Consider the following 15,976-nt stretch of genomic DNA (forward strand, 5'->3'; position numbering starts at 1 on the left):
ACAACATATCTACACAGACTGACACTGCAAAGTGACCTAAAATATTTTTGTTGGAATGGATTGGAACGAATTATGGGCGTACTCCTCGCTTGTAAGTCATTGGTCTAGGGCTGTAAGTACTTAAATGTAAATATGGTGAAACTGCAAAATATTGCATGAAATGCTGTAATAAGAACATACTATTATTAATACTGCTAATAAGAAAGTTTACAGTAACATTTAAGCGATTTCAGACTATTGGAGCGACAAAGCTGCTAAAGTGAACTGTTTTCAGTGCGCATACGCGCACAAACTCAAAAGCCCACGCCCAACGCGCGTTTCAAAAATCACGCAAAGCAAACGCATATTTTGGGGGGTTTGACAGGAGATATACGCACAAACTATATTGTAATACCACAGTCTCTGCAAGTATTCTCATAAAAACAGTCGTGTTTTATAAGTGAGCAGTTTATAATGTGTAAGTGATAGCTTCTCCGTTGTTAAAGGGACAGTTCGTCTCATAAGAAATGCAAATTTTTGTGTCATTGTTAATATACAAAAGACAAAATGAAAATCACTTTTATAGCTTTAAAAAGATCAATTATATTTAATTTATAGAATAAAAACAGTTATGTTAATTTGATACTGTTTTTTCAACCTAATCAATACTGTTAGATCTTACTTTATTTGTAACTTTGTTCTTTTCTATTTTATATGCTTGTAATGTCTCTCTTGATTTGTTCTTATTTTATTTTCCCACATCACTTTTTTGCTTATCTGAAAATTATTCAACCCATGACTCAAAAACCATAATTTAATTCATTTAACCAGTACTATATTGTAAAATTAATTCATTTTAAATTAGATGTAGGCCTTCAGGTCCACCCTATTGCAAGGCCAACTTAAAATTGTATGGCCTTGCGACTGATGGTCAGATTATGGCAAAATAAAATTATTGCAGATTTAAAATAGTAAGGGAATGCTACTTGTTACAGCTTTCCACATTTATCAACCCATTTAATTAAACATGGTTTCTGTCACTAGTTAAATGTTTACATTTTAAATTTGAAAGAATTAAATAATAATAATAATAATAATGAAATAATGGTCATATTTTGCGTATGTTATGGTGTGCATTTTGTTTCTGCGCACATGGAGGGATGTTGCATTCCTTCCTTCTTTTTTGTCCTTGGCCAATCACATGCCTGAAGAATAAATAAGTTAAGTTACAGCATGTTCCCTAATGAGGCCATAATATTTATTCTGGGGTCCTCCCACCTCGCGGCCCCATCAGAGGCCACATCGCCCCTCGAGCGCCCTTCTCACCTTTTTCACCCCTGACCCGTTTTCATGCCTGAATATGTGTTGGGTTATTACGTTTATGTAATACTAAATTGCATTGTTTCTGATATATATTTTAAAGATGAATTTTTTTTTTTAGTTACCGTCATAGAGAACAGTAGTACTTTTCCTGTGACTTAAATACTGCTGAAAAGACCTCCATAGCTTGAATAAGCTAATCAGATAGTGGGCGGGACCTGTACAAGCTAGCGCTTGCCTAAAGAAGACGTTTTTTGTTTAAAGAGACTCCGTTATTTTAAGGTTGCCTGGACATTTTTGGGGGGCAGAAGGAAAATCTGTAGACCCGGCCCTGGTGTAAAACCCGAGTCGATCAGAGAATGGCCGTGAGCGCTACCGCGCTAAAGCTCTATATGGGCGGGACCTGTACAAGCTAGCGCTTGCCTAAAGAAGACGTTTTTTGTTTAAAGAGACTCCGTTATTTTAAGGTTGGCTGGACATTTTTGGGGGGCAGAAGGAAAATCTGTAGACCCGGCCCTGGTGTAAAACCCGAGTCGATCAGAGAATGGCCGTGAGCGCTACCGCGCTAAAGCTCTATATGGGCGGGACCTGTACAAGCTAGCGCTTGCCTAAAGAAGACGTTTTTTGTTTAAAGAGACTCTGTTATTTTAAGGTTGGCTGGACATTTTTGGGGGGCAGAAGGAAAATCCGTAGACCCGGCCCTGGTGTAAAACCCGAGTCGATCAGAGAATGGCAGTGAGCGCTACCGCGCTAAAGCTCGCGTGCAGTTTCAGAGTGCCGACAGTTTCTATGGGGATAACAACTGGCTCTTTTCTATTATTATTATTATTATTATTATTATTATTATTATTATTATTATTATTATTATTATTATTATTATTAATAAACCATATATTTTCTAAAATCTAAAAAGTTTGCACAGAGATAGTAGCAAAAAGACAATGCTTATGTTAAGCCTATTGCACTGAACGAGCAAAGCTCAAGCTGACTCAAGATTTACAAAACGCAAAGCTGTAATGTAAAGTCCCCTGTCACTGGGACAGCAAATAGACTTTTGAATCTGAAATAATGAGTGGATTTAGCTTTTTTTAATCGGCAAGAGAGAAATAGAAAGAGAGGCACTTTTCTTGCTTTTGCTCTATATAATGGAAATAATAACCATTATTACACCAGTCACATTTATAATAGACCTGCACTGTCTATAATTAATATACTATATTATTGTATTTAATAGAGTTTGATAAAAGGGGTCATCTAATTGCTTCATATCAGTTTTTTTTGCATATGAAGAGTTTGGTTCCAAAACGCGATAAACGCCATTTTTGAAAAAAAATGAGTTACTGCCAAAATCAGCATTATATCAGGTCAGTAGTTAAAAGTAAATTCTTAATTTTACGCAAAATCCAATATCCGCCGTGTTATTCTGTCATCTTTTCTCCCTTTTTTCCCAAAATGCGATAAACGCCACTCCCCCTTTTTTACAGAACGCAATAAATCCCACAGCGCACCATTCACGCAATGTAAACAAACATGGCGGCGCGCTGAGTACATGGAGTCCTAGTTTTCCTCATCTACTTTGTACTTTGTGATCAACTAACAAAACAAAATAATACTTTAATTGCATTGATAAACCTGTGATGGTTTTCTGTGACGGGAAAGAAACGTAAGCCATCAGCATCTAACAATTTCCCTGAGAGGCACTCGGGAGACGGGTGCTTATCTCCCGACAGCATCAAGCTTCTCATGCTAACACATTGACCCCAGAGGATCTTATGAAAAACGTTCCATAATTTTACTCAAAGTCAACGAAAATCGAGCAGGACCAAAATCATTTTACAACTGATCGCTGTGAAAGACGTTAAGCGAAGACGTCAAGTATAACCGCAATGACAGGGTTCTTAATATGACAAAGTAAGTGTTTTGATTAATAACATTAATGTTTATATTTTTAATTAGTGTGTACAACTAGTCAACTAAATGAATATAACATGGCAAAGATGAATGCACATTTATATAGGCTATTGATTCAATAGATTTATAGCATTTTGAATAAAAACTTGTCATGGATTTATTGCATTTTGTGGAAAAAAATAATCCGTTTTTATAATAAATCTTTGAAATTCAAGTTATGGATTTTAATTTTTTATGTTTTTATAATCTAAAGATGCTGTGTGAAAGTTTGTAACAGAAAATAGTTGTTTTCATCTTGTCACTTTCTTGGTATAGAAAACACGTTTTTACCAAAATTTGTCAAAATGGATTTATTGCGTTTTGGAACCAAACTCTTCATATGTACTACAATCAGTAACATAGGAAAAAGTAAACTACATTTACATACTGTGAATCGTTTTTTAAAACCGAGAATCGTTTTTGAATCGAAAATCGATTTTGAATCGAATCTTGAGCCTAAAAATTGGAATCGAATCGTGAAATTTTCTGAATCGTGCACCCCTACTACAGAACAGCGCAAGCCGGAAGCGGTGTGCCTGTCACGCGTCCTGCGAGAACAGCATTAGAGAAACAAAACACAAGAGCAATACTTTTAATAAGGTAGCCTAACATTTTTCTAACAAACACTCCCGTATCAGAAATTAGCAGCACAGTAATTACTGACAACGTAAAGGGTAGGCCATTTAAATAAAACGACGAAAATAAATGAACTAATTCAACAAACTAATAAAACTGTAGCATACTTTCAAAATCAAGTTTATTTATAACCCTTACACCATCCAATATGTTTTTTTCATCAGTAGAACAATATAGAAGATATTTTGCAGAAACCCCAGTGCTCCGTCAACCGATCCGCACACTTTAAGAGCTAAAGCATATATATCCAACACAAAAGTAATCCATCATAACTCCTTGTGACATATTGACGTCTTGTGAAGCAAATCAATCAGTTTTTGCAGGAAACTGAACGTTATTTACAACACTATTGGCGTGAATGCCAAAGAAGCAGGAAGCGCACTTTACGTTCGAGCCTTCGAGGCGATCTCTTCTTCTACTGGTGGGGTTTGGTGGCTGTTGGCTATGGATGTTGGTCTCTCTGCGCCACCTATAGAGCGGGAGTGTGAAGCGCACTTCCTGCTTGGCAAAAGCTCTGCATTAATGCTGTAAAAATATTTATTTATATATTTATACAATAGTTCTTTCTGGTTCTCGAATCTGATTGGCTAAGAGGCGTGCAATATTCTACTGATAACGGCACAGTAACCGCTTCACCTTTGGTATCATTCCGCCACCTAGTGAATGGAGGTCCTCTAAACAGGCTCATCTCTGAATGGAAAAAACTGCACGCACACACGGACAAACACGCTGTTTTGAATCACTCTCCGTGTGTCTCATTAGTTCACTAGCTCGTAAATAAGTCTGTGAATCCCAAGTTATTATTCCGCCAAAGATCAGCGCTCTTGGATGTTACGTTAAACTTAATGGGAGTAATGTCACATCGTGTGGACGATTAACACTTGGAAAGAGGAATGTCAACAATTTTTTTTCTGGAGCAATAGCACCGCAGCTTTAAATGTGGACATTGATAATTTATTTTATTGTGACGTGACTATTAAAACATGTTATGAGATAACGCCACTGATATATTTATAAGCAGCATGCAAAAACATCTCTCTGACACTTATAAAAAACAGTTTTATATTAGTACTGATAAGAACAAAGTCTAATAACAAGTGAGTGCTCGTATCGCATTAAGATTAAATGGGAAAGCAATAGTAACATTATACAAGTATAGTTTTATTAACTTTTACCTCGCGCCAAAACAATAACACAAAAGACACTAAATATGAATAAGAAACCAAGTAATAGTTTCATCATGACACCAAATACTGGTGATTTGATCTCATTTTTGACCATCAAAAACAAACAAGGCCAACATGAGAGCTAGGGAATCCCTGTCAGAGATGTAGCCAGGGGTGGTCAGGGGGGCGAGTGAACACTGACGTCCGCTCATGCTCTGGTTCTCATACGTACCGAATCTCACTAAGCAAACGTTCAAACAGGCGCTATCTTTACTAATCGACTGCAGATTTAAATATAATACATATACATTCTCGACTGAACTAATCTTAAAACTACACTTTGTGACCAAGAAACGGTAATATAAAGAAACGTCTTTTCCGTCCATTGAGTTATTATGAGATTCTGGCCGCCCTCAAATCCGTGGCGGAAGAAAGTAGTTCCCAAACAAAGAGGCTTTTAAAATAACTCCGTTGTTGTATATATATGTATATATGTGTGTATGTATATGTGTGTGTGTATATGTGTGTGTGTGTGTGTGTGTGTGTGTGTATGTTTAGCTTGTTGTGGATATTTCCTAATTATAAGCCTTCTGTGAAATTATGACAAAATGAAAAAAAACACGCATGTCTTAATAAACATAATTTAAATAAACTAATTCGTTTTTTATGAGCTTAAATATTGGAATAGTAAATTACTGGAAAATGCCCATCCCTAGTGGGAACACTTTAAAGGAATACTCTACTTTTATTTAAAAAAAAAATCCAGATAATTACTCACCCCCATGTCATCCAAGATTCAATTCAATTTTATTTATATAGCGTTTTCACTATTGTTTAATTGTTTCAAATTAGCGTTACTTTCATTTAAAGTGGAAAAACAGGGGACAACAAAAGCAGAATAGTACAGCAGCTAAAATTAAATCGTACTACCAGGCGAAGTATAGAAGAGAGTTCTAAGAAGTTAAGCCAATGTCAGCCGACTCCTTAGGGGTTCAAAAAAACCCAAATTTTATCAGGAGGAAAAAGTCATATGGAGAAAAAAACCATTGTGAGAGAGCCAGACATATCTGATTCTATAGAGCAGTGGGTCTCCAACATGGTGCCCGCACTGGGCCTGTGAGTTGCCTGCCAAAGGACATTCTATTAATAACATTAATTTTTTTTATACTAGCTTGGCTTCTTTAATTTGTTAACATTTTAAACAATGATAAAACATAAGTAAAAAAAATCAACAAGTAAAAGAAAAAAGTAGACTATATCAAAAAAGTAGCCCCCCAGAATGTTTTATCTATTGTGGTATATATTAGTGTATTATACAATTTTATGGGAATTAAAACATTTAAAATATATTTAGTATTTAGGGAATTAGTCGGTGGTCACTGGCAGACATTGGCTGAGAATCATGTGAAGGACAGGGAAAGAGAAACAAAATCCTATTAGAATGGTTAAAAATCTGCTCTCTTCCGGACAGCTTTTTTTTTGTGAGCATATCAGTGAACACCTCGGACCACTCTGTGAATTTCACGTATTTGTAAACGAAAGTTTAATGCATTTTAGGAAGAACTGTCCCAGTGCACCTATGCACCCATTGTAGAGGTGGGAGGTGATATAACAAACACCCGAAAATTCTCGGGCAAGCATCATATGTCCAAATTTCAGTCAAAACCATTCTATTTCATTATAAACAATCTGAAAACAGGGCTTTGAGTGTAAAATACCAAACTTGTCCTTTAAGTGACTGTGGAGGATGAAACAACAGTGCAGCCGTCTATGGTAAATGGACTGCATTATATAGCGCTTTCAACAGACCCATGGTCATCCACAGCACCTTACAGCTTTTTCACATTCACCCATTTATACACTGACAGCAGTGTCAGCCATGCAAGGCGCCATCCAGCTCGTCGGGAGCAGCTGGGGTTAGGTGTCTTGCTCAAAGACACCTCGACACTTGGTCAGGTGGAGCCAGGGATTGAACCACCAACCTTCCTGTTTTTGGACAACCTACATGAACCACTGAGCCAGTGCCGTCTATGGGCAACTTGTAATCTGATACATTTTGTTTGGAGCGATTTGGTTCAATAATAAAGGTCTCTGTCTTATTGGAGTTTAGCATAAGGAAGTTACTTGCCTCCCAGCCACCGATATCGCTAATACAGTCTGTTAGCTTAGAAAACTGGTGGGTTTCACCAAGATGGGTATTATCTGCATAGAAGTGAAGGCTTATGTTATGTTTGCTGATAATGTCTCCTAGAGGTAACATATAATGAGAAAAAGATAGGGTCTAGATCTGATCCCTGCGGTACGCTGTTTTTAACCTGAGTGTGACATGGCTTTTCCTAATTTACATATAGTAGTTTTTAGTTTAATACAATCTAAACCAGCCTGAACACTGATGCCAACGTAGTTTTCTAGTCTATGTAGATTGTGATCTATTGTGTCATATTACTAGACCTTAGTGCAGACTTTAAGAATTGAGATGGCACCATGATCGGATGTTAAAGGAGGTAATTTGTAACTCTAAGCAGTGTTGTCTCTGTGCTATGGTGGGGCCTGAATCCTGATTGGAACTTTTCATACATACTATTTTTCACAAAGAATGTGGATAATTGACTTGCCACTACTTTTTTATATTTTAGAAAGAAAAGGAAGATTTGTCTAATATTATTATATACTCCCTTTTTCAAAAGTGTGGCTTTTTAATGAAGGATCTAATAACTACAAATTTGAAAGCTGTTTGAACGTATTCTAGTTCTAGTGATGAGTTAATGATGTTTAGTACCGGGTCTGACACTACAGGGAATACCTCTTTTAGTAATTTTGTGGGAACGGGATCTAATACATGATGATTTGGATGGTTTTATTAATTTTAGGAGCTCCTCTGTAGTAGCTTTAAATTATTTTAAAGTTTTTCATGTGGTAATCAAGTATTCAGTGTACTATTGGGTGAAATGGTATCTGCTTGCATAGCTTTGATATTTTCCCCAGTTACCACAATTTTGTTAGTGAAGAAGTTAATGAAGTTGTTACTACTGTGTTGGAGTTTAATTCAATTCAATTTCAATTCTTATTTTTTATACAGCGCGTTTCACAATTGGTGATTGTTTCAAAGCAGCTTTACATTAATAGAAGCAGTGGAAAGCACAGAAAATTGACAGATAGCACAACATAATACACGATAGCACAAGCAGCTAAATTTGCTGTGGCTATGAATCAACATTATAAGCTTGCGTATTACTAATGTAACGTAATGAAGAGGGTGCTAAGTTAAGCCCAAGAAGGCTGCCTCCCCGGGTTGAAAAACCACCTAGGAGAAAAAAACCAGACTTTTTAGCCGGGGAATTAAAAAAAGTCCTAGGAGGGAAAAACCCTTGGGAGATATATATATATATATATATATATATATTACACATAGAAACGGATAAGGAGATTAAGGGGAGGTTACGTTTTTACTGTATAAATTAATTGTAGCCTAGATCCTTATACTACTATAAAGGTGCACGGATTCAATATTACACACGCTTTTAATTTCTCAACTGCTTAGGAGCCCTACTAGGATTATCTTCAGTCAGTTCAATCAGCTGGCCCGAGCATCGGGCTATGCTTATTTTGGAGTAGTCTTGGGTGGTATCCAAATTTTGATACCATGAAACTGTCTCCCTCTTTCACCCCAGTATACGCTATTACCGTGAATAATTATAAAATTATGACGGAATCTCAGACAGCGTCACCAAACTGTTGGCTTATGCCTAAACCCTTCAGAAACTGAATACCAAACACTAATACTGAAACAATAACAAAAGTATAACTGCAAGCAGCAATTACCGGGGTCAAGCTAAAAGGGCACAGAAGAAAGTAAAGTTGAGTTCGGATGAGCGGTTTAAAGAACCTACGAAAATCTCTTGATTTCAGACTAAATAATATAACAGTTATCAGCAAAAAAGCTGTGTTTTCATTCAGTGTAATCTCTCCCTCTCTTCTCAAGGAGCATTGACAACTAGAACACTGAACAAAAAATGTGAGTGGTGCTTGCAGTGGCAATTCTCAGCTCACAAAATGTTACAGTGGTGTTAATGAGTCAAAAGAGACCACCCCCATGTCTCTACGATGTTCTGATGCAGAGATATAGCTCTTGTAAAAAGATATAGCTGTTGTAAAAAGGGTGGATAAGGTATTCTAATTGGTTGCTAGGGAGTTAATTGGCAACCAACAATGATTATAGTCCAAGACATAAAAGGAATAATCCATGATGACTCATGGTTTTAGATGCGTTGTTGCAGTAGTTTTAGGCAAAAATACCATATTCTATCTCAACACCAGTATGTGGCGCAATGACAAAATTGTGCATGCAACATCAGGTCATGATTGTGTTACATCTAGCTAGTTTTATGACTATACACTTTAGTTTAGTGAAGAAAGAGTTGTATGACCATAGGGCTGGCTTGTTATCAAAGGTTTTGTTCAATTATAAGGCCATCTAGTGGTGAAAGCATAAATTTTTTGTGTGTGGCCTCAGAATGTGGTCATACATCAGCGTATCAAATCTGGTGAAAAAATCTCTTTTCGTAAAGAAGTTACAACCATTTATGTGTAAAAAAAAAATTTTGAAGGTAATTTTTCGTTTTTTGCAATTTTCGGCCATTTCTGATGAAAATTTTAATAAAACGCCAATAGAACTTTTTGTTCAGAAGGTAATGTAATGTAATGTTCTTCCTATGGTGTTTTCGAGTCGATCGGAATAACGCTCGCGGAGATATTCGCGCGTGTTTAAGTGCTGTTTTGCTGTGCAGGGCTAACCGTAAGGCCAAATCTGGCATGTTTGGTATCGTTGGACTCTGCGACTACTCAGGACTCCTAAAAATCAAGTCCCGTCAAAATACGTTGATCGCAGCCAAAGTTATAGGTGTATAAATCATGTGTCTGGCAACTGGGTGGCGCTGCAATGAAACTGCGCATGCACCCTCAGTTCCTGACTGGCATCACAAGTACCAAGTGTCGTGTCAATAGGCCTAAGTTTGACGAAGATACAGCCTAAAATCTGTTTTTTTGCACTCTACGTAAAATTCGTTAATGTTGTATACGACAACGGATTGCTGTATCAAAATTCTTTTGATAACTTTTTGCCATGAGTCTCTCAAGATGATACACACCAATTTTCGTGGCAATCGGACAAAAGCTCTAGGACGAGTTCGAAAAAGTAGGTTTTTTGAATAACTCAAAATGGCTGAAAAATTATGACGGAAAATGACATCGAATTGTGTTTCTAGGGCTTACAGATCAGAAGTTATAAGCAAAAACATAAGTGCAACTTTGGACTGTTGGTGGCGCTAGCGGGTTAGACATAGAGACTCCAAATTTGCTGTGGGGACACTGTCCTTTATCAGTGTGCCAAATTTCATAACTTTCCTACGTATGGTTCTATGGGCTGCCATAGACCACAATGGCGAAAGAAGAAGAATAACTAATAATAATAATAAGAAAACTAACAAATACAATAGGGGTCTTCACCCCTTCGGGGCTTGACCCCTAATAACATGCACAACTTTTAACATATTAACAACTTTTATTAGCAACAATTAGCAGTTTATAAAAAGTTAATTACAACAGTCAAACAGAATTAACCGGTTGTCGGTTAAAAAAATGATCTCTAAATTACACTGTAAAAAGTTCAGAGTACTCTCAATTTTTGAGGTAATAAGTTTCCACACAATTTTTAAGTAAACAACATCACAAATTTTAGGTAAAGATAACTTAAAAATTTTCAGTTAACCCAAATTTAAATGTTTACGCTTCATTTTATTTACCATTTAAGTAGACTATAGATAAATCTACTGTTTATTATAAGAACTGTTTACCATATATTTTGTTGTATATTGTACTTAAAACTTTTTACTATTTCATTTTTGTTCACAAATCACAGAAACAGATCATGTTACTCATGAAAATGTAAGACCAGTGAAAGTGTGTTGAGACTGAACTCAGTGCAGACTTTCACACAGTCATAGATTATATGATAAAGCAACACATATCCGACCTACAGCCTAAGCACAGGCACTACGCTTCTGAATGGTGGTAAGCACAAAACTTAATAAAATGGCAAACTCTTCAAAATCTCCAAGATAAATAAATGTTTAACACTATTGAGTCTTTCTCTTTACTGAAAACCACATAAAATATCACTTAATTTAAAAAAATGCTCTCGTTTTGTGGGCTGATGCAAAGCATGCTGGGAACGGAACCTTCTCAACCAATGGTGTTGATTTAACTTTAAAATGAAGTAAATTTGCAGTGACAGACTCTTTCTTAACTTATCTGGCAAATTGAACTCATCACAACCAGCAAAAGTTTGTAATTATTTGCATCCAAGAGCAAATTCATCCGTTTAAAACACGTCTGAGTGCCCTTTCAATGATGACGTCACTTTTTGGTAAAGAACGCCACTAGAGGGCTTTTGACTTAAAATATTTAATTATGGTTGAATCTACTTTTCAAGTTCCCTAAACTCTTTACCTTTGGTGTAGTTGTAAAAACTCAAAGTATTTACTGTTAACTTAAATCTATGATAGATGTTGAATGAATTCAAAAATAATAGTTAGCTAAACTTTTTGGCACATTTTGAGTACCAGGTACTTTCTATTATAAGTTAGTTTTACTGTTTGGTTTTACAGTGTAACTAATATTAAAAAACAGCCCGTTCTGGTCCATCTGTTGAGTCATCTCGTCAATAAAGAGAAAACGTTTATAAGGAGTTTCTACCTAAAATTGATATTTCCGCTATTATCCACTGGGTGGCGATCTTAGCCAACTTAAACACTGACGCATTCACTCAACACTAAAAGCACAGTGTAAGTTTTGATCAGGCTGTGAATCTGATCTCTTAGAAAAGTTCTTCACAAAAATGGAATTATCTTTATAATGGAAAATTTGAGAGGTGATGAGAGAACAAATTAAGGTAGGATGAAACTGTTTTTTTTTTTTTTAAAGCAGAGGGTCTGTTCTTTCATTTGATATTTTATGTTTATTTAAAGAAGATCATTCTTTGCTGCCTACTTGGGAACTGTGGTCTGTTGCAGCCACACTTGATTCTGAGGAACTACTTCGTTTGGCAGAAGAGTAATATTTGTACTAATAATTATAACTTATTTGTGTATTAAATCCTGCTATGCATATGTATTTGCAAAGTAATTGTTTTATAAAAGCAATAAGCCCTGCAGAGCATTGGTGTTGCGGTGCATTTTATAACTGCTAAGGGGGTGACAATGCCCTTTAGCTGTTATAAAATGCACTGGTGGCCCACTGCTTCTTGGGGCTTATTGCTTTAATGAATAGACTTAACTCTATATGCATATTCCTTTAAATGCAATGCAATTATTCACATTTCCCTTCAAATAACTGTATTACTGACAAATACTTAATAAATTGACTTGATAATAAATGGACTCTATATCCATTTGTTGCACTTGTCATTATGCACAATTGATCAAATTTGCAGAATAAGAAGTTATGAATCAAAGAATCATAGAACCTCCTTGACTAATTCTAGGCATAAGATATTCTAAAAGACTTCTAATTTACAACAAAAGGTACAACATATTAGCAAATGATGTCTATAGATGTCTTTTAAATTAGTCCTAGAGATCTTATGCTGATCTTTGATAAGCAGCTAAATATAGTACATTTTTATTAAACTATATATACAAGAAGTTATATTCAGTTATTCAGTTATAATGTTATCCAGTAAAAATATTTTAATGAGATGAGTGGGATGGCTATATTTTGTTTTAATTTACAAGTTTTCCCACTCTCTCCATTTCTCATCTCTGTCTAATGACTTAGTGGTTCAGATGTGTTAAGCTGTGTTCAACCTCACATGGGGCTGTATAGACCCATCTGTACATTAATTGAGCTCATGAAACGTTTGATGCGTCGTGCAAATGAGCGGTAAAAAACCCCATGCCGCCACCCTGGGCAGCTGCCTATGTGGCCTGCGCCTAAATCATCTTTCAACATAAAAAAATAACAACAAGAAGGGTGCATCCCAATTCAGGGACTGCAGCCTTCCAGGGACGTACTTGAAGGCAAATGACATCACCCGGCCGTGACAAAGGCTGTCCCAATTCGAAGGCTCCTTCACATACAAGCCTCTAAATGGCCTTTTTCCCCCTGAAACCAACAATCCATATATGTATCCCTCACAGCAGGTGCATCCCAATTCAGGGTCTGGATCCTTTTAAGGCCGCTGACTTTGAAGACAACGAAGCGAACTGAACTGAAATTAAATGAGACGGTCTAGTCTAAATTGGGATGCACCTGAAGAGATGCCAAATTTGCAGGTCACACATGCGCAAGTAGTTGTAAAAAATTCTCACACTATCACACAAAAATGGTCACAAAATACGACCATTTGGCCGAAGTCTGCAGCCCTGTTACTTTCATTTAGGGGCGGTTTCCCGGACAGTGATCAGCTTTATCCAGGACTAGGCCTTAGTTTATTTAGGAAATATAACTAGTTTTAACAAACATGCCTTACTAAAAATATTACATGTGTGCATTTTGAGGCAAAACAAAGAGCACTGATGTATTTTAAGATATGTCAGTTCAAGTTGTTTTCAGTTTGGACAGCTCTTTAAAATGTTTAAGTCTAGGACTAGTCTAATCCCTGTCCGGGAAACCGCCCCGTAAAGTTTAATATATTGTTTCAATACATGCTGTTAATTTTTTTTTTCATTAAACTAGGACTGTTACGCAAGCCTGGTAAGGCACCAGAATGTTTACCTTCTGCAGGTTAGACATATTGTTAAAGATGGAGGTCCTTGGGCAAACCCTGTACTTCAGGCTATTCTTAAGAATTCAGAACTACCACAAGAGGACGGTCAGTCAAACCAGGGTTCTTGTTGCATAAAAGCTTATTGTATTTGTATTTCTCTGACCTTTAAATATTTGATTATAAACTGTGTTCTTTGTAATGGTTGCATTTATGCAAATTAGAGATGCACCGATCGACTGGAATTGGCCAATTTTACACATGATCGGACCGATACCGGCCGGTCAGTCTTACAACATTAAGATTCCCAGGCGGTCCTTTTGTTGCCAGTGGGGAAGCAATAATTTCACAGCCACACGCACTCTTGCAGTGGAAGCAGCCCCCGACCGTTATCCAACAACAGCATTAATTTAATTCCATACCCGGAAACCAGGGCCTGGTTCCCCGATAATGCTCACTCTAAGCACGCTAAGAAGACTCAAAACGATATCTTGCCAAAGTTGTTTGTTACTAAGTGTGTCCCTTAGGAAGCTTCTTAACATGCTGCCTCTTAGTTTGACGTAACAAAGGCGTTATTATTTGGGATCGATTGCCTAGAGATCGATTTTTCCACTTCACACGAAGGTGCATTACGGCATTAAGAAAGACAACACGTTCTATGCAAATGGAACATTCCTCAAATTATTTCAGTAACATTTATTTTAACATAGTTTAAGTTATCCCTAAAATATAGACTATTAATTAAATTATGAAATTGTCAGTAATATGGGTACACTGTAAAAAATAAATTGTTGGCTCAATGAATTATTTTTTAGTAACTAGTTCCACAGAAATTTTACGTTCACTCAATTTCTGTCTCCAAAGTGTTACCTGGATTGATGTTTTTTAGTTGGCCCAAACTTGACTCAAATATAAAAAAGTAGGTTTGCTCAATTACCTTTATAGTTCATTCAACTAAAATGTTTTAATCAGTTGAATCTTTAAAAACTTACAGCAAAGACTCTGTCAATTAAAATTTAAGTATTTACTCAATGTTTTATGTGTTACTTCAATTAATATTTATTATTTGGGATTTTTTTAATAACATTTTTTAATTATTTATCAAATAATTTATGCTGGTGTTGTTAACAAAATAATTAACTTCAGTCACATAAAAACAAAAGCTTTTAATTCACTTATTCACTTATCATACAGACTGAACATACAGAATTAAGCCTTCGCTAAATAGAGGGCATACAAAAAGCACTCCAAAGTCAGTCAGAACATCTGCAGGGCCATTTAGGAGACTTTCTTCAGCCCTCTGGTCTGCCTCTCACATCATCTCCGCTCTGGTTTGATAAACAGAGGAATATAAACACACACACATACATAAATAACATGTTTAATATAATAAAGCTTGACGGTGAAAGACTTTATTCCCTAAATAACCTTAACGTTAGGCCAAATTTCCCTTAGACATCACACATAATTAAACACTGTTGGGCGGTTTTCTCAGACAGGGCTTTTCACTGACTAAAATAACTTACTGACATCTCTTAACATGAGTGCTATTGTTTTGTCTCAAAATGCACGCCAGTATTGTATTTTATAAGGTTTGTTTGTAAAAATGTCCCAATTATAATAAAGACCGAGTTCTAAACTCTGTCCGGTAAACCAACCCTATGTCCAGGCTTTTTATCTTAACTAAAATAGCTCCACTTTACTTCGGACACATAACATAACACACTTCTAATATATCTTTACAAAAATATCTTTACAAAAACGTCGAGTATTTGCGTCTTTGCCAATTAATATATTCTAAAATTAACATTTAATTACAAACACTTACCTGACGTGAACTTGAGGAAACGGCTGATGACTTGTGTCCTGTGAATCAGTAAGTGATTCTGGCTGTTGTGCGCAGATTGATCTCAGATGAAATGACCTGTGATCCAGATCCTTCCGAGTTAAACATTTTAAATTCAAAATACACAGATGCACGCACATACATACATGCATGCACACACGCGAGCACACGGGTATATTTAGAAGTTTTATTTAAGATTATGATATTGAGACTATTTCTCCACTCGCTCTTTCAGCTCTGAAGTTCAAATTCGCAGGCAGTACGCAGCCCAGTTATAACAAATGTGAAAGATATGAAATATCATTCAACAGCGATTAT

At 36.2% G+C, this 15,976-nt stretch overlaps 1 protein-coding gene across 4 annotated transcripts in view; it reads left to right on the forward strand.

The window, feature by feature from the left end:
• Positions 1-15,976, forward strand: part of znf654 (zinc finger protein 654) — a 33,862-nt gene that overhangs the window by 7,631 nt on the left and 10,255 nt on the right. For 2 of the 4 annotated variants that reach the window (XM_055205205.2, XM_055205206.2), the window contains one exon: positions 13,785-13,920. The exons of the other annotated variants lie outside the window; for them this stretch is intronic. In XM_055205205.2, coding sequence (XP_055061180.1) covers positions 13,785-13,920 — 136 coding nt within the window. The remainder of the gene's footprint in view (positions 1-13,784; positions 13,921-15,976) is intronic. 4 annotated transcript variants of the gene reach the window in all.

This window comes from Misgurnus anguillicaudatus, chromosome 3 (assembly GCF_027580225.2).
Source record: "Misgurnus anguillicaudatus chromosome 3, ASM2758022v2, whole genome shotgun sequence".
Classification (NCBI taxonomy): Eukaryota; Metazoa; Chordata; class Actinopteri; order Cypriniformes; family Cobitidae; genus Misgurnus; species Misgurnus anguillicaudatus.